The sequence below is a fragment of the Strongylocentrotus purpuratus genome, unplaced genomic scaffold (genome assembly GCF_000002235.5).
Source record: "Strongylocentrotus purpuratus isolate Spur 01 unplaced genomic scaffold, Spur_5.0 spur5_scaffold_16, whole genome shotgun sequence".
In the NCBI taxonomy this organism is placed as follows: Eukaryota; Metazoa; Echinodermata; class Echinoidea; order Camarodonta; family Strongylocentrotidae; genus Strongylocentrotus; species Strongylocentrotus purpuratus.
Genome location: NW_022145601.1, coordinates 27,390,870 through 27,415,998, shown reverse-complemented (window position 1 = coordinate 27,415,998; position 25,129 = coordinate 27,390,870). Strand labels below are relative to the sequence as shown.

The following is a 25,129-nucleotide window of genomic DNA, read 5'->3' as shown; positions in this document are numbered from 1 at the left end:
TATCCAGGCAACTGTGTTTAGAATTAACCAGTGTCTTTTCATAATTAAGATTTTTCATTTAACTATTAAAATTAATAACTAAAAGGAAGATATGAGACAGATTTCAGAAAAATACCCTTGGTTAGTAGCATATGTGAGGCAGAGTGAAATTAAAGGAACAAATATTCTCTAAATGAGGGGTCTATCTACTGATTTCGCCATAAAGTATTTAGAACTATTCCCACTTTTACCTGTGATAATTTAATGTTATAACAAATATTTTAAAGGTTACTTTTGTATGGCAATTAAAAGAAAGGATATTCATAAGGGGAATTTATTTTTATTTTTCATTAGATTTTAAATGATTCTAGCTTTGAGAAGGACAAGTATGAGGATCAGCTCCAGGTGGAGCAGAGTATCCTGGGTAAGGAGGTGGAGCATCATAGGGAGACCATAGGAGAGCTGGAGCATCTGGTAGACGGACTGAAGAAGGATCGGGATGTACTAGCACATGAGCTCCAGGCTATGATCAGTAAGGAGCAGAAACACAAGGAATGGATGGGATCCATGGACCTATTGGGCAAGGAGAACAGGGAGCTCTCTGATAAGGTAGGACCAACCATTAATGTGATAGGTATCATGTTCCCAGCACTTGGGCATTAGATCTAGGTTATGATTTACTAGGAGCAGAAACCTAATCATGGAATGGGTGCCATGTATGTGAGAGGAAGCAATATAGGAAAATTTTGTGTAACCATAACGCCTCTGTTTTGACATAGCTCCAGGCTATGTCCAGTATGGGGAGGAAAGTATAGTGAAGCAGCAGAAACTGCAGGATATAAGTATGTGTAATGCATGATAAAGAAGACTTTAATCTGTCATTTCTGAAGGACAGCCCAAGGTAAGTACAATCATTGTTAAACAAAGAAGTGATTTATGTTGATTGACTTACATTCAATTTACATGAGTTCCGCAAATCTTTTAACGGTCTGACACAATTAAGTATGATCATCGTTAGATAAAGAAATGGTTTCATCATGAACTTGATCCACCTACGATTCATTTGCATTTTCAAATTCTTCAAGACAGCTTAAAGCAGTTCCAATGTTTGTTTTAAAAAAGGGTTTCATTATGGAACTTGACTCACCTCTGATTCATTTGAGCTTCAAAATTCTTCAAGTATGGGCATCAAAAATTTGGGAAGTCTGTTAGATAAAGAAGAGTTCATCATGAAAATCGTCTCGCCTATGATTCAGTTGCACTTCAAGTTGGCCTTGAGAAGTTGTGAAGTTCGTTAGATAAAGAAGGGCTTAATCATTGAAATTGGCTCATGCCCCTCCAATTCATACGTGTTGCTGGACATCGGCTGCTTGTACCCATCACCCTGCCCGCACCATGGCAGTTGATATTCATCATGAGATCCCTGCATGTTCTGGAGCTTCCAAGGTTTTTGATAGGAAAATATGGAAGGCCTTCATGGCCAAAGAACATTCTCTCTCCCTGGATGTACACTGCATGTACATGTACATGTATCTGGAAACAAAGCACAGAGGAGAATGTCCTAGTATAAAGACGCATAGTAGTCGGCTCTCATGGGGAATTCAACACCGTTCAGGTGTTAACCCTATAACAGGCGTTGCCAACTCATTAGGATTAGCCTTCAGTTTTATAACCTAAATGCCTTATGTATATCACATTAATTGTATTTCCACCAAATCTGGTGTCGGCTTAGAGACATTTGTATTAAGCACTATATAAAAAATAAATATTATTATTATGGCCTTCTGCACCTGAAAACTGACGACCCACTCCCTTTAATAGAGCAGTAGGAGTGTGAGTGTATTGATTAGAGAGTGAAATAGGGGATGGATCTAGGATTTGATAGCTGAGCTAGGTGAGGGGAGTATGGAGGCAGGAAAGAGAGGAGAAGTGGGGGGGGGGGGACATAATGGAATAAACATGTACATGAGGAGAACGAAAGAAGCACATATGCTGTGGATGATCACTGAAAGAGAGCATAAGGCAGAGAGAGATAATGTGAGAAAAGGGAGGGCATAACAGGTGGTAAGAGAGAGAATGGAAAGGGGAGAGCAAAAGAGGATATAGAGAAAGAGCAGAAAATAGAAAAAAAGAATACACAAATACACAGGAGAAAAGTCATTGAGCAAGGATTTTTTTTTTAAAGAGGAGGAAGAGAAAGGCGAAAGTGACAAATTTCAACATTGGGTGGGGGAGGGGGGGGGGGTGTGAGGTAAAAGGTGTGAGGTAGAAAAAGAGTTGAATTATAAATATATGTTAAACGGTGATCCATCAAGCAGGGAAGCAGGCAGGTGTTTTATCATCACGTTAAGCAAAAATTTCACCACGTTGTAAGGTCCTACTTCACATCCAAATATGAGAGCAACAAATAACAGGAAACTGACTGCAGGTGCACTCCTACTTCCAGTATGAAATGAAATTGTTGATTGTCAGTGAAACTTGCGAAAGGTGTTGAATTTTTATTCTAGGGAATCTGGAATTTGATTGGTGGCGAGCACTGCCGAAGTCATCGTTGTTGCATCCTGGAAATATTAAGATCCTTTAGTCCTGAAAGTAGATTTAGAGATGGCAAATATTGGTGAAGGGATAGCTTGTTGCTTGCAGAGCGTGGTTTACTCTAGGTTCTTGCCTGATCTGCTCTGTGCTAAATGCAGTGTGGTAAGTTTTTGTAGTGTATAACACATTTGCCAGAGAAAATCATGCCTATAAACTTACTTCACTTCATCTTATATATCACTCAAAGTGAAGAGCTTGTTCAGCTTTTTTGTTTGATACCAACGTTGCCTCAGTGGAACATTTATTTCTGAGTTATTGACAATTTTATGAATTTTTTTGGCTAGTGAACATTTTATATATGTGGAATATTGCCCATAGGCTTTACTGAAATTTTTATCCAGCTTGAGCAAGTCTTAACATTGGTTCTTTTCACACATGTTTACTCTGTATATATGGCTTTTAGGTTAGGCACACAGATGTCCAATTTTCTTTAATTTGCTTTTGTTCGCAAAGGTTTGTTTTATGACAGCACTGTTCCAAGATTCACAATTATGAGTGATATTAATTCAGTTCATGATATTTACAGAAAGCGAGATATTAAGAAAATATAAATACTGAGAGAGTCTTTCATTTCCTCTTTAAACGAAATAATTAGATAATGGCAATATATATGTATAGCAAGCTTTCTGTGAATGCATTAATTTGCAATTGTTTGTAATACTCTAAAGGTACTGTACATGCAATCAGCTAAAAATTGAGAGTTACTACTTACAGTGGAGTCATGTTTGGTTTGTTGCTAGTATGGTCTATCCAAGTTTTTAAGATTGATAGTTGAGGCGAGACTGGTAGAAGTTCCATCTGGCATGTTATGGTGTAGTTATTGGGACTAATACTTGGTGATTCTCTGCATCCTGGAAGAAATGAGTATGGCCGGTGTATCTCTACCAAGGTAGATGATGCTCTTGATATGTGAAGCCTTACATATATCACAGTTATAGTCAGTGTACTGGGCTCAAATTTTTTTTTTTCTGCATTCACCAGTGTTGGAAATATATCCTATGGGTACTTTGTCCAGGATTACTGTTGGCTGGTGTAAGGGAGACAAGCACTTTGCATTCTTGTGAAATAATTTGCGTACATTAATTGTGATCCTCCAGCTGCATTTAAAGGCATCTGCTTTTCTGTTAATGATTGATCAGAAACCTTGTTCTCTCGGGTTGGCATGCAACACAATCGTACTGTTTGGACTTTCATCTTTTTGATTTTTATGAAGATATTAATCAACCAGAACATGCATTCCTTGAATGATTTATTTTGTCTCCTAGAAGACAGATGGGCATTAACACATTATTACAGAGACAATACTCTTTTGGCAGATAACAGAAAACCTGGAACACTGAGTATAATATGGGATGGACTTTCATTGACGTACCATCTTGTGAAAAATTATTTATGAGAGCTGGCTTTCACATGCATGTACACAGTACGTATAATATCAAATTTCCCCTGTTTGTATAATAGTGCACATACTGTTTAGATAAGGAGATATCATAGTCTGGATTTCTTGGATCATCTGTGCCGGGGTCGATCTAACAATTTTTGTTAAAGATCCTGCTGCTTTAGCCTCTCGTGAATTAGAGACAAAAGGCTTTGTCACTGAGATGGGGCTGTCACAACCTTGACTGGGAGGGTGTTCCATGTTTTCACAGTTCTGGGGAAGAAGGGAGTTTTGATGTTACTGAGTCCTGGATTATGGTATGAGATATCCCTGTGTGTGAACAGCTCTTGTTGTATTGGTCTGGTGGATTCAGTGATGAGTTCCTCAGATTTGAATGGAACTAGCTGGTTGTAGATCTTGAAGAACATCACAAGACGAAGGTGTTATAGTCTCTGTTGGAGTGATGTCCATCCCAGCTCCTGCAACATTGATGACATGCTGGATGTGTCCAGTGGCGGTATCGATTCTTTGTTGGATCATTTCCAGCTTATTGATGTTTTTGGCCGTTGATGGATCTCATACCGAAGAGGCAGATTTCACCAGGGGTCTAACCATGCAGTGTTCTGTATGCTTATAAAATTAAACCATAGGTTCTCTTTGTACTGTAAATGTATCTCAGATGTAATGATAGTTTTGATAAATTGTTTTTCCCCAAAAAATCAAGTCTGTTTGGTAGGAGAATAATGCATGAGGACATAATACAATTTGTGTTTGTATTTATTAACATATAAAGAATCAGCTCACATCTGTGTTTCATTGTAGTCTAGAAAATGAAATTTAATCATGATATGTTGTTCCTTGTTAAATTGTATTATTATTGAAGTTACCTTGTACTCTCATATCCCTATTCAGAAACAAGTAAAGTTCCTGTCTCCAAGATTCAGATCATCATCACCATCTGTACAATCAGTGAGAATGAAACTTCTTCTTCTCTTTCATAGTCTCTTCATCATTTGCATTCTTAAAGGAAACCTACCCCCAAAAATAACTTTAGGTATTCTGAGAGATTTATTTTATTCTTGCCCATTAATATTAAAAGAGATATCGGTAAATACATGTAGATGGCATAATGTAAAGTTTTTCATCATGACATGGGCATCTCCCGCATTTTGTTGATAATGTGATGTTATATGCAAAGTTGTTTATCTAGTGAATGTACCGGTATTCAAATTTATGGATGGTTCCTTCCCGCATGTGTGCTGCGGAGATAAAATATTTCATTCACCTGTCGTTATCTATTGTACTACAATTGCAGATGCAAATTGCATAAATAAGTTGGAGCTCTTCTGAGATAGGTCTTGCATAAATGAAATAGATTTGTTAACTGCTATATTTTAGTATTTTGTATTAAATGAGTTACAATTGTTCCTCTGTTATATATTTGCACCTGATACGTCAGGTTATCAAGAAAATTGCTGCTCATATGTCATGGTAAAATACATATCATGCCAAGAATATCTTTATTTATATATCTTTTGTATATTTCCATAAGGAATATTGTACATCAATTGCAGGAATAAAACTCGTCATTCAACATACCTACACTTATTTGTTGGGTGAGGTTTCCTTTAATTATGTTTCCATCTAATCATCCTTATATAGGACAGTTACATGTAGATCAGACCTGTAAAATCCAATTTTTAATGATTCAAGTTTTTGCAGCTATCTGAAATAACAGATAAATCAGCACAATTGGAAAGCAGTTTTCTCATCACCAAGCTGTCTGCTAATTGTCTCTCTATCCTCTGTACATTCACATACATGTACATGCTTATGAGTGAATTTTATATTTGATTAGGCTCCAATCCTTTACAACATGTATTGAATCACTTCTTACTGGCATTCATCAAGCTATTTCAGTTGTCTTACTTTCATGGAGTTTATCTTTTCATATTAGCTGTTTTGTTTCTAGTGGTATGCTTATCTCTGCCTATCATTTATCTTCTTTGATATGCATGATGTTTGATCTTGGAGAGTAATGGCAATATGTCATAATGCACCCTTCATTATTCTCTTTCTTCATTATCCTCTCTTTATTATTTTGCATGATTTACATCTAATTGTGGCTGATTCAGCAAACAATTGGTATATTTATTCTGTGTTGAACTTCATAATGTGTAGATATCATTATTTATATCTTGTAATTTACTGAAAATGTTAAAATAGAATATGTTGCATGTACATTTCGTGTTATGCTATTCCTGCATGTACATTTTAAGCACTTACTAGATATGTCATTCATTTCTTCATTTTCTTTTTCAATCTGTCTTTTTACATGTATTCAAGAAATTCAATGCTTGTTTGTGTCCTCATTGGATTTCTGTCAACTCTGTTTTTGTATAACTTATGTTTTTTTTAAATACAATTCATGTTATTCTCAACTTCATGTATCAGTAATCGATCCTACTTGATTCTCATTTTATTCCTTCTCACGTGATAGTTTGGAAAGAAGTTATCAGTCAGAGCTCCGTTCTAATTCTTTCGCCTAGTTTCCAATTTTGGTATTCCAAAGATAAACATTGTGGTGCATTACTATATCTGTTCTTTTACTTTTGTTTCTTTTCTGTTCTTATTTGTTTGTAATCATCTTCTCTTTTCTCAAATTAGGCACATTTGTATGATACAAAAGTTAAATATTCAAGTATAACAGTAGCTGCATGTGTCCTTTCATTATCATGCAATAGCACAATTAAATCACAGTTTTACTTGTTCATTTTCTTCTATACTATGAATTGTATGATTACATGTATGTGCTATTTGAACTTTGAACTGAACTCAGTAATTATTTCAGTGTGATTTGCTGCACATTGTATTTGTAATACTACAGGTAGTGGGTTATTTTCCATTGCTTCATACCGGCATGAACACTTATATATGTAGCAATGTAAAGAAAAACTAGTGAGATTTATAAACTACACACGATAGTTAATTATTTATTTCTGAGTAGGTTCTATAGCATGCAGCTGAGTTAAATTAAAGGCTTCAATTTGTGTGTGTAGTATATAGTTCATACCTGATAGCTATTAAGAGCACAAGAAATACAATCGTACTTAGGAGTTAGGGTTGTTGTAGCTAAAGCATTGTAATTGAGTACCGGTAGCCAAACTTGTCCATATTACATGTACATGTATGTGTTTTAAAAAATGAACGTGTACAGATGCTCATTGCTAAGACAGTCATAGATACAATGTATTCAATCAGCAATAAGTCATTAACAATAGTAATAACACCAAAAAATATGACAAAAAAGGAAAGAAAGAAAGGGAACAAAACAAATTATGAAATACCTAGATCCTTAATTTTGTAAAACTTTTGAATGATTCATTTTGTTGCCCAATCTCCTTATTTGTCATCGAAATGTGCATGACATTCCATTGACCTAAAGACTTGGCAGGAAGATTTTCTTTTATCCCTATACTGGAGATGTTTCACATGAAAATCTTTGAATATAATGAATTCTGTTATTTAATATGGAAGGCTTCATTTGAAAGAGAATATTCATGAGTATATTTTCATTGTCTGTAATTAATTTCTGTTGAAACAGCTGGAATCAAGTCTAAGCAAGGAGACGTACATGCAACAAGAATTGGACATTGAGAAAAGAAAAAGTAGAGGTAAGGATCGACTGTCTTGAGATATTGGTTTGAATCCAATGTCTTCTTCTATCTATCTATATAAGTATCTTCTCCTGGTTCGGAGGTTGATTGCAACATCTCCCCATTTCACTCTATCTTCTGCCATTCTGGTGCACTCTTTCAGGTTTAGTCCACTCCAGCTCTTGATATTCTCTGCCCTGTTGATTCTGGGTCTCCCTGTAGGTCTACTTCCTTCCACTCTTCCTTCCAATACATCTTAAGCATGGAAAATATAGATTTTTGGAGAGGAAAATGGAAATGTAAACAGGTAGAAGAAAGGAGAGTCGAAAATAATGGACAAAGTGAAGTTAATAGGGAGGAAAGAACAAAGGAGGGATATATTTAGTTCTAGTATTGTGTCATGATTTATTTTGATGATTCCTATCCCAGTGCTTTTCATGCCCTATTAAAAGTCCTAGTACAAATCATCTTCTCTGTACTGATTTTTGTACCGGGGGTATTTGTTTTTATATTTACAATTTTATTTTTAACCTGTTGCAATACATGTACAAGGATAAAATTTAAAGAGTATTTAGTTCTAATGTGAGTAGCATACAATAGCAATGAAGATAAACCAGGAAAATGACTTTGTATGTCATTGATTATAGCAGCTGAATACAAGAACGTTTCCTTCACTTCTCAATCGTTCTCTGATTTTCATTTACGACATGATATGTTATTTTACTGCAAGCTTGAGTATTTATAATCAGAGGGGTGATTATTTTTGCTTGTCAGACCTAGCATCCAGACTGAAGATGTCTGAGCATTCAGGAGATGCACTTCAAGGAGAGCTAGGAAGGAGGTCTGCTGAGCTCTTTAAGCACTATGATAGTAGTAGAGATGGACAGGTGAGTGCTATCTGACCGGGGGGGGGGGGGGGGGGGGGGGGGGGGGGGGGGGGGGGGGGGGGGGGGGGGGGGTCACAAAGATTCAAGGAGAGCTAGGAAGGAGGTCTGCTGAGCTCTTTAAGCACTATGATAGTAGTAGAGATGGACAGGTGAGTGCTATCTGACCAGGGAGGGGGGGGGGGGAGGGGGGTCACAAAGATTCAAGGAGAGCTAGGAAGAAGGTCTGCTGAGCTCTTTAAGCACTATGATAGTAGTAGAGATGGACAGGTGAGTGCTATCTGACCGGGGGAGGGGGGGGGGGGGTGTCACAAAGATTCAAGGAGAGCTAGGAAGAAGGTCTGCTGAACTCTTTAAGCACTATGATAGTAGTAGAGATGGACAGGTGTGTGCTATCTGACCAGGGAGGGGGGGGGGGGGGGGGTCACAAAGATTCAAGGAGAGCTAGGAAGGAGGTCTGCTGAGCTCTTTAAGCACTATGATAGTAGTAGAGATGGACAGGTGAGTGCTATCTGACCAGGGAGGGGGGGGGGGGGGGAGGGGGGTCACAAAGATTCAAGGAGAGCTAGGAAGGAGGTCTGCTGAGCTCTTTAAGCACTATGATAGTAGTAGAGATGGACAGGTGAGTGCTATCTGACCGGGGGGAGGGGGGGTGTCACAAAGATTCAAGGAGAGCTAGGAAGAAGGTCTGCTGAACTCTTTAAGCACTATGATAGTAGTAGAGATGGACAGGTGAGTGCTATCTGACCAGGGAGGGGGGAGGGGGTCACAAAGATTCAAGGAGAGCTAGGAAGAAGGTCTGCTGAACTCTTTAAGCACTATGATAGTAGTAGAGATGGACAGGTGAGTGCTATCTGACCAGGGAGGGGGGAGGGGGGTCACAAAGATTCAAGGAGAGCTAGGAAGAAGGTCTGCTGAACTCTTTAAGCACTATGGTGAGTGCTATCTGACCAGGGAGGGGGGGGGGGAGGGGGGTCACAAAGATTCAAGGAGAGCTAGGAAGGAGGTCTGCTGAGCTCTTTAAGCACTATGATAGTAGTAGAGATGGACAAGTGAGTGCTATCTGACCAGGGAGGGGGGGGGGTTCACAAAGATTCAAGGAGAGCTAGGAAGGAGGTCTGCTGAACTCTTTAAGCACTATGATAGTAGTAGAGATGGACAAGTGAGTTATCTGACCAGGGGGTGTTTCACAAAGGTCCTAAGTTGGACTTAGCAATTATGGGAAGCCGTTAGCATCTATACAAATATTTTGTAAAAGTTATTTAATAGGCATGAATGTTGATTTAAATCATTCATATTTTCTATTATCAAGGAGATTTCTTGTTCTTGATGTGGAATTTATAAAAAGTCTAAGTACTTGAATTTTTATTTTAAGGCTACAAATGGCTCTCCATAATTTTTAAGTCCAACTTAAAGTTAAGTTTGACTTGAGATCTTTGTGAAACACCCCTTATAGACAGGCACAAACAAATCCATAGCAAGGGGATCAGTACATTTCTAGAAAAACACATTTTAAAGTGTTTGACCATATCAGTACTACATATTTCAGTGTGTACAGTGTTAGTTGAAATTATCTCTATATAATTTTTTTAAAGCAAAATGATGAAAAAATATTAAAGATTCAAAAACTTTGTTTTTATACCTTTATGCCTGGCTCGTAGTGACTTGTCTGAAAATCGATTGATACAATTGTTTGGATCCATATTACTCCAAAGCTGTATTTCTCATACAAACGTTTCTTTTGACTGTCAGAAAGCTTGCACAGATTTACGTTGCATGAAAATGATTTAGGTATATATATATATATATATATATATGCAAGTGAATTAGCTTTCATCCATGATGTTTGTCCTACCTAGCAACAATTAATGTATGCAATTCACATTTTGACTATTAAAAACCAATTATTTGTAACAGACAAAATTTAAATTTTTTAACATGGCATCTATTAAAGATTATGCATTACATTTGATTACATTACTAAAATGGTCTATTCATACTTTCTGTTCAACTGTTTATTTTGTAATTGTGATTTTTGTTTATTTGGTGTATCAGAATAAATTGGAGATAGAGCTTCTAGCTGTGAGGAGAGAGTTAGAGATGGAAAAGGCTTTAGCAGCTAAAGACAAGACCAATCTGAATCAAACCTTGGAGAGAGATGAGTTGAGGCTTAAAGATCTTGAGACACACCTCAGTACCAAAAACCAGGTAATTAATAGACATGACTGAATTAGTTAAGTGAGTTAATTAGTATTAAAGATAAAGACCAGTTATGGTCATGCGATTGCATTGTGAAAGAAACGTTGTGGAATCGATCAGAAAAGGTTGATCATCTACCATATAAGTATTGGTGTGAAATGCAAGGTTCTGGAATCATCAAAATGATAAGAAATTTGGCCCAGTCTTGGTAAAGTTACAAACACTGTACACAGAAAGATATATATGGGACTACGCACACGTGCGCGACATGTGCGTTTATCTCTCACATACCAATAGATAAACTAATTTACCAAATATATCAATTAGTAGGCGGTTTCCCGGCAAAATTGTTATCATCATGTATTAGTCAAAACATATTCTTTCACATGATTGGTAATAAGAGCTTCCATTTCATTTTTTGAAATTGGGGCGTTTCTAAAACTGGTCTTTACCTGTAAGATTGAGGGCAAGTCCAAGCAAGTTGTTAGATAGAGATACATGTACATGTATGCATAACTAATCCTTCTTCAATCAATATTTATCAAGAAACATGAAGAAGGATCATTATTATTATAGATTGACATGAAATGTGCAATTTTATTTTGTATTTCGGCATACACTAATACTCCCAATTTAATAACATAATCACTTAATAAACTAGAGTCTGATTGTAATTGGTATAATATGACACAAGATATTTATATTTTGGAAAATATAGTTAAACGTGCTTTAGTGACCACCTGTCTACAAAGACCACATTTTTTGTTTCCCTTGAAAATGGTTTCTCATTGAAACATATATTAAGGAACCTGTACATGGTCTTTATAGACAGGTTTCACTGTATTTACAAACAGCTCTAGGTTAGTACATGTAGAGGTATGACCTTGGGTTACAATAGCATCACAGAGTTTGCAAGCAATATACAATGGAAAGTAACACCATTTATGAGCTAATGGTTTGGAGAAGGGTGTGTGGTATTCAGTAGTCATCAACTATTCTTAATTTAGTTTATGAAGTGAAATAGATGATAACTTGTGATTTTATCTGCTCATGGTCATGTACATGTATAAGAGAACCAAATTTGTTAACATTGCTAACAATATATGCTTGCATGCTTATATTATGCTGCAATTTCTACTCTCCACCTAGGTGTTAAATGGGTACCCGGTAGGATGCGACCGTCATTGTTGGTCAAACAGTTTTTGAACGTCATGTAACGCCTGGCTGGAATGCTCCCCAGGGAGTGGAGATCGTGCACACATTGTGTGCTGAATCCAATGACTGGGGTAGTAGTATATTTGTAAAGCGCTTAGAGACATTTGTATTAAGCGCTATATAGAAATTAAATATTATTATTATTATGCTAATATATTCAGAAGATCTAAGCCTGAAATCTAAAGCTTCATTTTCCCTGATATTTTACCATCTACCTTAGATGTACAAGTATCATTTTACTTGTGTAGACGGTGAATTGCTGTTTACTACCCAGTTAGTCTATTCCCATATGGTCTACACGCAGCCTGTCTACTATCCACATGGTCTCGTAATCATTTTGTCTACTTATCATTTGGTCTAATAACCATTTCAGCTAATAGTCATTTGGTCCAATTTCCTTTTGGTCTAATATCCAATAAGTCTAATACCCATTTCGTCTATCACTTATTTGGTCTAATTGCCAGTCGGTCTAATTGCCAGTCTGTCTAATGCCCATTTTGTCTACTGTCCATGAGGGCTAATAATCATTTGATGATTATTATTATTTGTGATTAAATGATTATAAGACCTTTAATGGATCGTAGACTCTTGCTGACAAAATGAGTTGTTCTGATATTTCATTTTAAATGATGAATAATTTTACACATCTATGTTGATAAAAATAGGAAATAACCCAACTGAGGAGAGAGGTAGGACGCCTCTCACTGGATGAAAGCAGAACAGGGGAAAAGGTGAATGAAGAAACAAGACGAAGGTCAGACGTGGAGTCGAGGAACAAGGTGTTGGAAGAAGAAATGACCAAGGTAATCATCCCCACAGTATTTTGACAACTCTTTCTTTTTATTTTTATCCCATCGTCTTCCCATAGTCCATTTCATCCGTCATTTCATCTTTCCTTGTTTATCAAATCTTTTCCTTTCCCTTCCTCTTTACCTCATCTTCCTCATCTTTTTCTGGCTAATCTAATCTTTTTTAGATTTCTCTCTCCCTTTAATATCTCTCTCATCCTCTACTTCTTATTCCTTTCCTATTTTGTCGTCTAGTTCTTTACTTCATCTTCTCCTCATCAGTAATCATCTTCACTTTTATTGTCTTTCTTTGTTCATCTTTTCTCTGGTTATAGGGACAGATTTAGGTATTGTACATGTATTTTTTTGAGAGATTACAGCATTAGAATTGATTAATCGTGTAGAATTGTATACGTGCAAGGTCAAAAGGTGAATGTGTATTGTTATATTATGTACATGAATTCTCTCTCCTCTAGCTGTGGAGCCAATTGAAAGGCATGATGGACCGGCTGTCAGAGGCAGAAAAATCCAAACATGAATTGGAGTCTGAATTAACAAGGGTAAGCAGGGAATCTAATCATAAACTAAAACTACATTATTCTGCCACCTCCCCCCCCCCCCTCAACTTAACCACTTTCTCCCACTCTACCCCCTAGTATCTTTACCACAGCCTCTAGCTTCCACTCACCACACCCACTTTCTACCACATCCCTTTTCTAGTGCTGGGAGTCAAACCAGACCAAAGCCCAGGAGCCTTCTGCTTTGGGCTTCCACCCACCACACCCACTTTCTACCACATCCCTTTTCTAGTGCTTGGAGTTAAACCAGACCAAAGCCCAGGAGCCTTCTGCTTCAGGCTTCCGGTCTATGTCCTGGCTGGTTCTGGTTGGAAGTAGAATCTGTGAAAACTGGAAAAAACTTTGTTAAAACGCTTGCATGATCTGATGCAAACTTTTCTTTATTCTAACATTTATTTTGTTACCTATATTGACCGGATGATGTCAATATATTTCATGCCCTTTAAAAAATTTTCCTTCAAGTAACAGCTGAATTGATTTAAATTAAAAAAAAAAAATTTTAATTGTATAATGATCATACTTATGTCTAGCCTTCCTACAGAAACTGTAATGTTAGTGACATGGAAGTAAGAGGATAAAAATAGCAAATCACTTCTTTATCGGGGAGAATGAATTACTTCATAGAATATGGGACAGAGAGTTGTGGCATTCCATGGTCGCCAACGTCTCAGGACATGGCACGTAAAGAAGAAGAAGAAGAAGATCTAACGATGCTCATAACTTATTTTGGGCCGTCTTGAAAAATTATGAAACATAGGTGAAATGGAAGTCAATCAAGACAATGGACCATGGGTTGAATAGATTAAAATTCTGAATCACCTCTTTATCTGAAAATCATTGTAATAACATTAGGCCAACTGGAATAATTGTAATCTCAAGTGAAACAGATGATAGATATTTTTATTATCGCATAATTCCGCTTCTGACAGCACAGTAGGCATGGCCTTGACAACGCACATGATTTCATCCCTACTTGAAGATCAAAACTTAACAGATACTCCTGTTTCTCCAGTTTCCGGAACAAAATATTGCAGATTTTGCAGTCCAGGTTTTTCTCTCTAAGTCCCAGTACTACTTTTCTTCTCCAAACAACCTCTACTACACCACTTTTAATACTTTAACATCCTTCTCATCATATCATTGTTACTCCACTCCCTTCTCATATCCCCTCTACCATACCCCCATTCTACTGACCTCTTGTACACCCCTTTCATCATATGCACTTATACTACACCCCCTTTCATGTCGCCTCTTTCACCACAACTCCCTTTCGACATATTCCCTTCCACCATCTATTCTGGCGTTAACCTTAATATCCCTACACATTTATTTCACCTAATCACCTTCTTTTATCAAAACTCTTTCCAAACCCCATTTATCATACTCATATTCAACACCTTTATACCTAAGCTGTAAATATATATGCATGTACAGTATTCACACTAATTAAATGACAATGCTAAATTAAAAGTAAAGTCATCAGGCAATGCCTAATACATTAATGGGGTTCCAATTTCAATATTTCTGATCAGCAGTGGTCTGATTATTTTGTCTCCTTTTTGGGGTTAAGGTTAGCATATATTTGCATGAATGAATATCTTTCCAATTGTTTAATACACACTCCATAATAAGAATATTGTATACCATCCATAGAACTTGTCTTTGTGAAAATCCTAATGGTTTAATGATAATAATATTGTTTATTCATTCCAACAAGTAACAACAACAAAAAATGATAATACATTTGTCTTAATCTGTTTAGTTCTGTTTACTTTAGCTGTGCATAGAAACTTATAATTTGCAAATTTGTAAGATCTGGAAGGAAACCTACAGCTCTTTAACCAAAATTGCTCTCGTTTTTCATATTGATCATTTTATAACAAACTGATATTAAGTAACAGCACTTTACTCTCCAGTTTTCTTTAGAGCATTCAAAATGAAACAAAAGTTCCAATTCCAGAACAGGACATTCCATCATACTTACTAACCTGGCATGTAATAATCCCTTGCATGTTATTGCAAATCATATATTAAAAACCATTCCCCATTTGTTAATCCCTGCATAATCATTATATAACACCATTCTTCATTGGTTAATCCATTTTGACCCCTCCGCAGTTAACCAATCAGTATCGTCACCAAGAAGCAGCAAAGGATATGCATCATGCAGAGACAGTTGCCGTGACGACTACCCTGAGTAAAGTTCAGCAGCGAGCTCAGGCTGCAGAGAGGAAGGTTAATAATTAATGCTTGGTTTGGGCTCTAAACTCTTCACTATATGTGCTTGTGTTTGCTTTGTAGTAATAGTGTGCGCTGAGTCATCAGGCAGTGTGCAGCGATGAAATTAGCAAGCAAGTTTCTGTGGATCTGACCCCATTTGACCTTGCAACTTCATTAAAACAATTTATAAGATACACAAATTCATCTCCAGTGTGAATATATAAATAGTTAAGGAAATATTATAGTCTTCAATTCAATTCAAGTCAATTCAATTCAATTCATTTATTTTTCCTCTTTCAATCGTTCATATTTACAATGATGGTACATTTTAACATATTCACATATTCATATACATATAGATCAATTTGCACAATACAATACATTAACAAATTATACATGAAATTGAAAGGGAAGGAGGGCCAACTAAAAAGCAGAGCTTATAGGGTGTAAGCCCCCCCCCTGTAAAAGTAATTATTATGAATTATTATTTTATGAGAAAAAACAACAACAATAACAATAACTGATTCAGTAATACAAAAATCACTTTTAACGCAAAACATTGATAAATACTTACATGTTTACAAAAAGAAAAATTTCCAAAGTTGCATAAAGTCACACTACAAATTATCTAAGCATTGGGATCAGAGTGCCTCATGGACACCATTTGTGGCCATCCCCTGTGGCCAACACCTCTACTGTCAATTATGCATGATGTTGATAGTATGTAGTAAAAGATGTAATTTTGGAGAAATGGAAGTTTACTTCCTCAGAATTAGATATTTCATTTCACATCGTCACGGCATGTTAAAAAGTACCTTGATTTTTTGGATCTGGAAAAAAAATCTTAGCCCTCATGGCTATACTGATATTTTGACATGCGCATTCATATTCTTATCACATTTCAAATCCCCAAATGCATGTATAACTATGGAAAACATTTTGAAAATTCTTTTAGATCCCTTGTTGACCATACATTGCGAGACAAACAAATATCACTAGCGATATTATTTTTAATACTACATCCGCAATGAGTAATATATTTAGCAATGTTGAAAATTGTTTAAATTGCCAATTTTTTTTATGATGAGATGTTTCTATAATAAGCATTAGAAAATGAAAGGAAGAATAAACAAAATTACTGTCACATTGACCTGGAAAATCCAATTTGAAATTGATAATTGATTGTGGAAATTCACTCTTTCTAAGTTTCTATACTTGATGCCTAGTTTCTACCAATTACCAGTAAACAAAGAAGTTTATGCTCGGCCACTACTTTTTCTTGGAATTTGAACCCTAGTCAACATTCCTGTCAATGTTTGAAAATTAAAAACATAGATGTAAAATGTGGTCAATGTGTATAAGGTGGGTAAGAGCATTCTGTGAGTATTTATAAGGTTCAAGTGTTCCTCTGAATCAGTACCTGACCATCTCAATACTCGCTTTCTTCAGATTCCAGAGCTCCAAACCGAACTGGACCAAACATCACTAAGACTGCAAGCTACTGAGGTGCATCTTAAAGACTTTGGTGCTCTCAAGGTGCAACTCCAGGACAGACATGATGAGGCTGTAAGACTGAAATCACAGATCCAAGATGATAAGTTACAAAGGTAAGTGAGTACTTTACATAAAAATTTAGCTTAGGAAATGTAGTGATGATGTTTGATGATATGCATTGCTCTGGCAGTGATGAGAATTGTAAATTGATTTGTGATGAATGATTATGATTATTTGTAATGACCAATGGTGATTGATTGTGATGACAGAGTGAGGGCTACATGTATTGCCAGTGATATTGGACAGATCGAGCTAGGTGATTATGGATGATGGAGATAGGGATAAACAATGATGGTATATCATTACTACTACCACCACTACCATCATCCTATATCCCTATCATAATAATGATCATAAAAACGGTGCTTATAAAGTGCTTACCATCGAAGTCTCTAAGCGCTATAACAAACAAAATACAATGATTTGATAAACAATTACATATTAAACAAAACAAAAAGAAAATCCAAATGAACCTACAAATTACATATACATTAATGTGAACAGAGTAAGTTAATCATCAAAAACAATTTTGAATATATGTCTCTTAACACAAGTTTTGAATTTTTCTTATTTACTGGGTGTATTAGCCACAAATATGTCTAAATAATTTTTGATTGGTTAACAGTCAGACAGTTTTTGACATTTTAAAGTAGTTTTTTCCAAAGTTCAGCAGAAGCTTTGCAGAAAGAGCGATGACCATAAGAAAGAGTTGACACCGAAGTAGACACCAACATCATAGTATTTCCTTATCTCCATCATCCATCACTCCCATGATTGTTCCATATGGAGATCAAAAGATGAAATTGACTGTTCTAGTGATATTGGGTAATGATCCTCATTTTACTTAGATCTGTGATGACTCAGCAGATAGACGATTTACGCCAGCAGTGCAAGACATCCAGAGACATAGAAGACCAGCTGAGGAAAGAGAACCAGGACCTGAAAGATCAGCTAATAGGAATCCAATCCAAACTCTATCATGCTGAAGATACTAGTAGGAGTGTCAATGATAAGGTAAGAGAACCAGGACCTGAAAGATCAGCTCATAGGAATCCAATCCAAACTCTATCAGGCAGAAGATACTAGTAGGAGTGTCAATGATAAGGTACATGTAATGATGATAGTAATAGACCTGAATTGTTTATGTTTGTTAACTGGCCCCAACCATGACCATTGAAGCTGTATCTAGTTATTCTCATTAGGTGCACTGATTTCTACATATGAGACAAGGGTATACATTGCGCATTATTCACTTTGTACAAACCTAAAACTTGGTTTGTGTTGGTATTAAAGAAAGATATGTAGAATTTCACTTTTTACACCTTTCCATTTTTATACACCAGTTTAAATTTTATGTGACAGTTCATACAAAAGTTATTGCGTAATCTCAAGAACCACCTGAGGTTCATGAACTTCAAACCTGGTGACAATATGTATCACCATAGGAAGACAATCCGATCAAAGGTCAAAGATTATAGTTGACATGTAATTATAGGCTTTTTGTGTTCATCATGATATTTCAAGAATAGTTCCATCCATCTCCTTAACAGTTAAGGGCAGAAGCGAAATAAGAAACTGGAATTGTGGAATGATTTCTACTCTTTTTGTTTTTACATGTTTTTTCAAATTTCCTTTGACGTCTTCTTTTCAATTTGACATCCGAATTTCAAAACATGAATAGAATTGATTTGATTTTCTTCCCCTAACTGTTCTGTAATATTCTTTGATAGATTGGCATCACTTCCCAAATTAAGACAAGAAATTAATGTTTAGCCATTCTCAGTCACATATGTGACTAAAATCCTAAAAAAAAAATCTGTGTAATTTGTCAGTACTTTATATCTTGTAGCAGAAATCTCTCAATTTGGATGTATAGATAGTAATCTTACCACCATCAGAAGAAGGGTATTCACATTCGTGACCAATTTGTTTCACTTTATAAAGAATAGCCCTGTTACTTCTTTGCAGCATAACATGTCAGAGCAGAGCAGATCATCGCTGCTTCAGCAAGTTGGCAACCTCCAAGCAGAGAGGGATAACCTGAGCCAAGAACTAGCCCGTATCTCAGCCCAGCTAGATGCTCAGATACGCAAGTACCAGGACCACAAAAACAATACCAAGATTAAGATGCAACAAGCAAGGTAATGTAAATGTGTTTTGGACAAGTAATCTGAAAGTGGTCTCATGAATAGCAGAAAGAAGAGAGGCCCTTAGGCTCTGTACTGTACTGTACCAACAATTAAGAGCAATACAAAGCTCAAAATGTAAAGGCTAGTTATATAGACCAACTTGTGTTTAGAAAAGCAGGATAATGATACTTTGCATTCATCAAATTAATGGAGCACTACTTCAAAAGCAAAAAAAGTCTGTAAATGTTCACTTTAAGTAAGAATGTCAGGATGTTTATATTTTGTTACAATTAGGTGAGGTGAAGCCCTTTGGTTTCAGACGGTCTATTTCCCAGTTTGTCCAATGCCCATTTCGTCTACTGTGCACAAGGTTTTATAATAATGTGATGATTATAATTACTTATGATTATTAGACCATATGGATAGTAGACGAAATGGGCATTAGACAAACTGGGAATCAGACTAAATGAACAATAGACCGAATGGGTATAGTAGACTTATTGGAGATTATAGACCAAATCGAAATTAGACCAAATGATCAGTAGGGGATTAATAGACCACATGGGTAGTAGACGGTCTAGTGTAGACCATATGGGAGTAGACCAGTTGGGTAGTAGACGGTCTAGTGTAGACCATATGGGAATAGACCAGTTGGGTAGCAGACGGTCTAGTGTAGACCATATGGGAATAGACCAGTTGGGTAGTAGACGGTCTAGTGTAGACCATATGGGAATAGACCACATGGGTAGTAGACGGTCTAGTGTAGACCATATGGGAATAGACCAGTTGGGTAGTAGACGGTCTAGTGTAGACCATATGGGAATAGACCTGTTGGGTAGTAGACGGTCTAGTGTAGACCATATGGGAATAGACCAGTTGGGTAGTCGACGGTCTAGTGTAGACCATATGGGAATAGACCAGTTGGGTAGTAGACGGTCTAGTGTAGACCATATGGGAATAGACCACATGGGTAGTAGGCGGTCTAATGTAGACCATATGGGAATAGACCAGTTGGGTAGTAGGCGGTCTAGTGTAGACCATATGGGAATAGACCAGTTGGGTAGTAGACGGTCTAGTGTAGACCATATGGGAATAGACCAGTTGGGTAGTAGACGGACTGGGTGTAGACCAAATGGAGATAGACCAGTTGGGTAGTAGACGGCCTAGTGTAGACCATATGGGAATAGACCAGTTGGGTAGTAGACGGCCTGGGTGTAGACCATATGGGAATAGACCAGTTGGGTAGTAGACGGTCTAGTGTAGACCATATGGGAATAGACCAGTTGGGTAGTAGACGGACTGGGTGTAGACCAAATGGAGATAGACCAGTTGGGTAGTAGACGGCCTAGTGTAGACCATATGGGAATAGACGAGTTGGGTAGTAGACGGCCTGGGTGTAGACCATATGGGAATAGACCAGTTGGGTAGTAGACGGTCTAGTGTAGACCATATGGGAATAGACCAGTTGGGTAGTAGACGGTCTAGTGTAGACCATATGGGAATAGACCAGTTGGGTAGTCGACGGTCTAGTGTAGACCATATGGGAATAGACCAGTTGGGTAGTAGACGGACTGGGTGTAGACCAAATGGAGATAGACCAGTTGGGTAGTAGACGGCCTAGTGTAGACCATATGGGAATAGACCAGTTGGGTAGTAGACGGCCTGGGTGTAGACCATATGGGAATAGACCAGTTGGGTAGTAGACGGTCTAGTGTAGACCATATGGGAATAGACCAGTTGGGTAGTAGACGGTCTAGTGTAGACCATATGGGAATAGACCAGTTGGGTAGTAGATGAAGTGGTTGTAGACCAAACAGCAATTTACCAAGTGAAGTGCTGTTAAGTGAAGAAAGTTTATTAGGGATGAAAAGTACTTATGACATTTGCACATGTACCGTTATGTACATTTGCTATATGTTATGTACTTTTTCAGTACAAATGTAAGAAGATTCATGGAATTTGTTATACTTTCGAAATGTCATAACTTTGTTAATGTTATTATGGTTGATATGAGCCCATTTCTTCTTTTTGATTTGTAGGGATTTGTTTGCCAAGCAGAAAGGCATGCTGGGTGATAGTCTAATGAAGTTACAGGAAGAATTGAAAGCAGCAAGGTCTGAATTGACAGCGACAAACCATTCCCACTCTACTATGGACAATAAACACCAAACCTTACTCGCAGAACACAGGGAACATCTAACCAAGTAAGTCATCTACCATCATCATCATCTCTTGTTAACTATACTTCCCAATATCTAGCCAGGTCCCTTCCAAAGCATGTTTCCGTCAGCATGTCACAGTGGTAAATGGATGGTCCATGGTCCGAGGGCCCTGCCTGCCTGCACTCAAAGTCTATTGTATCTCCCAATACCTTTCCACATGATTCTTGATATGTTAGATCCTGCAGGGATTGTCGCAGACGGGTCATCATCATTTCAGTTGTCATTTTCAAGTACATTGACGCGCAGTTCTTGGGGGGATAGAGCCTTTTCTCATTCTGGTCCGTCCCTTTGGAATAAGCTGCCACTTAGTATTCATAATTTAACTGCCCTTCATGACTTCAAAGTTGCTCTAAAAACCCATCTCTTTCTAAACAGTGCTATTTAATTATTTCAATGTAGCGTAATAATTTGTGTTGTTTTAGTTTACTTTCATTTTAGTTACGAAAGTGATATGTTTGTGATTGTAATATGTACAGAGCCATGAGCGTCAGAGCCTGGTGGATACCGGCGCTATATAAATATCCATATTATTTATTATTATTATTATTGCTATTGCTATTGTAACTGTCATTGCCGTTGGTATTGCTATTGTTAATTTGCATGACCTTGTCTGTGTACCTGTCCTATCCTTGCAGGTTCACTGAGTTGGAAGAGATGGTAAGAGACCAGAGCCATGGAATCGGTACCCAGGATTATAGGATCAAGTTCCTAGAGAGAGAGAATGGTATGCTTCAGGAGCGCATTGATACACTGTCCAAGCAGAGGATGGCCCTAGAGAAGCTGGTCAGAGAGTACAGGCTGGAGAAGCAGAAGGATGTAGGTTCAGCTTTTCAGTGTCTTACCATTTCTCTCATTTTATGTTTATTTATAAATCATCTATATCAAAGTCAAGCTGAACTTACAGTGTATCATCTCATGAGAATCAGAAGGGCTATTTACCAGTAACAGTTTGTATGTGAATCTGAAGAACCAATCTGAAGAACCAATCTGAAGAACCAATCTGAAGAACCAATCTGAAGAACCAATCTGAAGAACCAATCTGAAGAACCAATCTGAAGAACCAATCTGAAGAACCAATCTGAAGAACCAATCTGGAGAACCAATCTGAAGAACCAATCTGAAGAACCAATCTGAAGAACCAATCTGGAGAACCAATCTGAAGAACCAATCTGAAGAACCAATCTGAAGAACCAATCTGAAGAACCAATCTGAAGAACCAATCTGAAGAACCAATCTGAAGAACCAATCTGAAGAACCAATCTGAAGAACCAATCTGGAGAACCAATCTGAAGAACCAATCTGAAGAACCAATCTGAAGAACCAATCTGAAGAACCAATCTGGAGAACCAATAATGATGCCTTTGCATCAACCTTCACCTTCACATTCACATTCACATTCACATTCACATCGGATGGGTCTAAGGGACCTGACCTATGACGCAAATACAGGGATTTGGGCCGACTATCTCTGTGGCTCAAAACAGAATGAGATGTTAATGTAAAATACATGCATGCTTCAAGTGTGAGCAAACACTACAAAGAACAAGACTAAATGTGTAGGTTGGTGTTAATGTCTCCATTTAACCTGTATGTACCTTTTGATGACGAGGTCAAAAGTACAAGGCCATCTTAGATAAATATCTCAAAGATCGATCCACTACAGTTTCATCAAACCTCATATTCACCTTTACTTATATATGAGGAATGAACAATCACAAGAAGATTTGGGGTCACGGCAGAAGAGAAGAGGAGACAGAAGGCATCCCTGACGTGTTCCACGTTTCAGTACTTTTTTTTGTTTCCTCACTAAGAGTAAAGTTTGAGATATTATTAACAGCATACAGTTTTCTCATTGTCCAGGAATATAAAGTCTATGCAAGACTGTTACCGGTAGTGTAAACAGCCAGAACCAAAATTCACTGCCTAAACTGTCGAAAGCCTGAAATGGCATAGTTGTCGTACATGTACATGTATGTGTATTGCTTTCTCACCCGCATTACGAGGTGCAGGCGAGACAATACTAGTATCTTTTATACACATACTCTTACCTTTATATCAAATTTGCTGTAGATATAAGTAGCTTTGTGTGATACAAAGGAATTCCCATCCATATTTGCTTCATGCAGGAGATCAACCGATCAATAGGTGGGGTACCTAGCTATGGTGGCTACCCTCAGCCATCCATCAAGACATCTCTTAGCAGCGGCATGGGTAACTCAGTCAGGTAAGTAACACTTTACCCTCAAAAAGATATTTCAGGAATCAATACATGAAGAAATACTATAATGGTAACAAATTACTAATGATTATGGATAGGGATTAACACATCTTTTTGTAAACATGTCAACAGTGGTATTATTGTCAGTATATTAGGTTTACGGTTGCACCATGTGAGAGGGAGCATTTGGGAGTCCTGAAAAGAACTATTGGTAATCTTCCTTGCAAGTGTGTTGTTCTGAAAAGGACTGTTAGTAATCTTTCTTGAGTATAGTCCTAAAGAGAACTATAGCACCGGTATGGGTTGTAGTGAGGAGAGGATGGGTGGTAGGAGGGGCTCGACGTTTCAAATGTAATATAATTTAGAAGACAACTTTATAAACTTATCCATACATATGCAATGTACAATTCATGTGTTATTTATTGCTGAAAAACAATGTTAATATTTAAGGGAAAGGATGGGAATGTATCTATATATGTACATGTAAAATGTATGATGCCAGTTTAAAGTGTTTATTTTCTATCTGAAAATTTTATTTTATATTGAGTTTTCCATTCAATGATGTATAATCTGCACAGCACATTAATTCATTTCTTGCTTCTTGTGATGCTTGTGCATGTTTCATAATGTTTGACACTCTTAATAAAGTAATTTTAAAAATTGGAATATAAAACAGGTCTTGGTCTCTAATGATGCACATACTGTGTTAGAGCAGCAATGCAGTTGTGATGAGAATTTGGTTTTAGAGCAAAAAATTATAGCCAATTTTTTTTTTTCTGAGTGGGGAAGGGTAGGAAGCTTGATTGATTTGGATTCTCTTCTAGATGACAGACAGATTTAGATTTCTTTTATGTATTAATATTACCTAAAATTATATGTTTGAGGTAGAGGAATGAATTTGTCCACTTTCTGTTCAAGGGTTTTATTCTAATCTGCCATGTTTCTTTCATTAACAGCAGCAGGTCATCAGTGGATCTTGCGAATGGTCATCATGATGGTCTCCTATCCAAGACTAATCTGACCAATGGATCAGACGTCCATTAATACAGAGCCCAAGTGCTTCTCGACCTGCTCAGTAACGGGAGAAACATGTTAACGCTATAGTCGCTAAACCTAGTGCTTAACCTCGACAAGGGCACTTACTTAACCTATTGTCCACCAAATGGGAAATGAGACTATTATAATGATTGACAGCAGTAAGAGGCCAATAATGAGCAGTTGAGTGGCCAGTCACAGCATAGACAGACTTGCCAAGAACTATAACAGTACATGTATTTCAAAGGAACAAGAAAATGTACTTCAAATTGGACTAGAAACAATGATATACCTGTATGTTGCATCTGAACAATCATAGATTAATTGATGTCGGGCAGTGCTGGAAACTGCTATTTTGCCCCCTATGTTGACCCTAACCCAACTGTAATAGAAAAAATATAGTTATGAGCTCTTAACCCGTTCAGTGCCAAAGATGGTTTACACGGATCAAAATGAAATGTATCCAATAGTGTGCTTTT

The 25,129-nt window shown here is 37.2% G+C and overlaps 1 protein-coding gene across 7 annotated transcripts in view; it reads left to right on the top strand.

Annotated features, from left to right (window-relative positions):
- LOC588701 (coiled-coil domain-containing protein 30) overlaps nt 1–24,781 on the top strand; it is a 51,431-nt gene extending 26,650 nt beyond the window's left edge. For 2 of the 7 annotated variants that reach the window (XM_030987195.1, XM_030987198.1), the window contains exons 6-20: nt 334–588; nt 4,865–4,921; nt 7,557–7,626; nt 8,383–8,495; nt 10,548–10,700; nt 12,572–12,709; nt 13,171–13,254; nt 15,391–15,507; nt 16,942–17,099; nt 17,895–18,060; nt 19,015–19,187; nt 21,215–21,379; nt 22,033–22,213; nt 23,524–23,621; nt 24,572–24,781. In XM_030987195.1, coding sequence (XP_030843055.1) covers nt 334–588; nt 4,865–4,921; nt 7,557–7,626; nt 8,383–8,495; nt 10,548–10,700; nt 12,572–12,709; nt 13,171–13,254; nt 15,391–15,507; nt 16,942–17,099; nt 17,895–18,060; nt 19,015–19,187; nt 21,215–21,379; nt 22,033–22,213; nt 23,524–23,621; nt 24,572–24,659 — 2,016 coding nt within the window. In that variant the 3' untranslated portion in view covers nt 24,660–24,781. Of the gene's footprint in view, nt 1–333; nt 589–4,864; nt 4,922–7,556; nt 7,627–8,382; nt 8,496–10,547; nt 10,701–12,571; nt 12,710–13,170; nt 13,255–15,390; nt 15,508–16,941; nt 17,100–17,894; nt 18,061–18,083; nt 18,152–19,014; nt 19,188–21,214; nt 21,380–22,032; nt 22,214–23,523; nt 23,622–24,571 lie in introns of all 7 variants that reach the window. The other 5 variants (XM_030987196.1, XM_030987197.1, XM_030987199.1 and 2 more) reach the window with 5 other exon arrangements.
- The last annotated feature ends 348 nt before the right edge of the window (nt 24,782–25,129 follow it).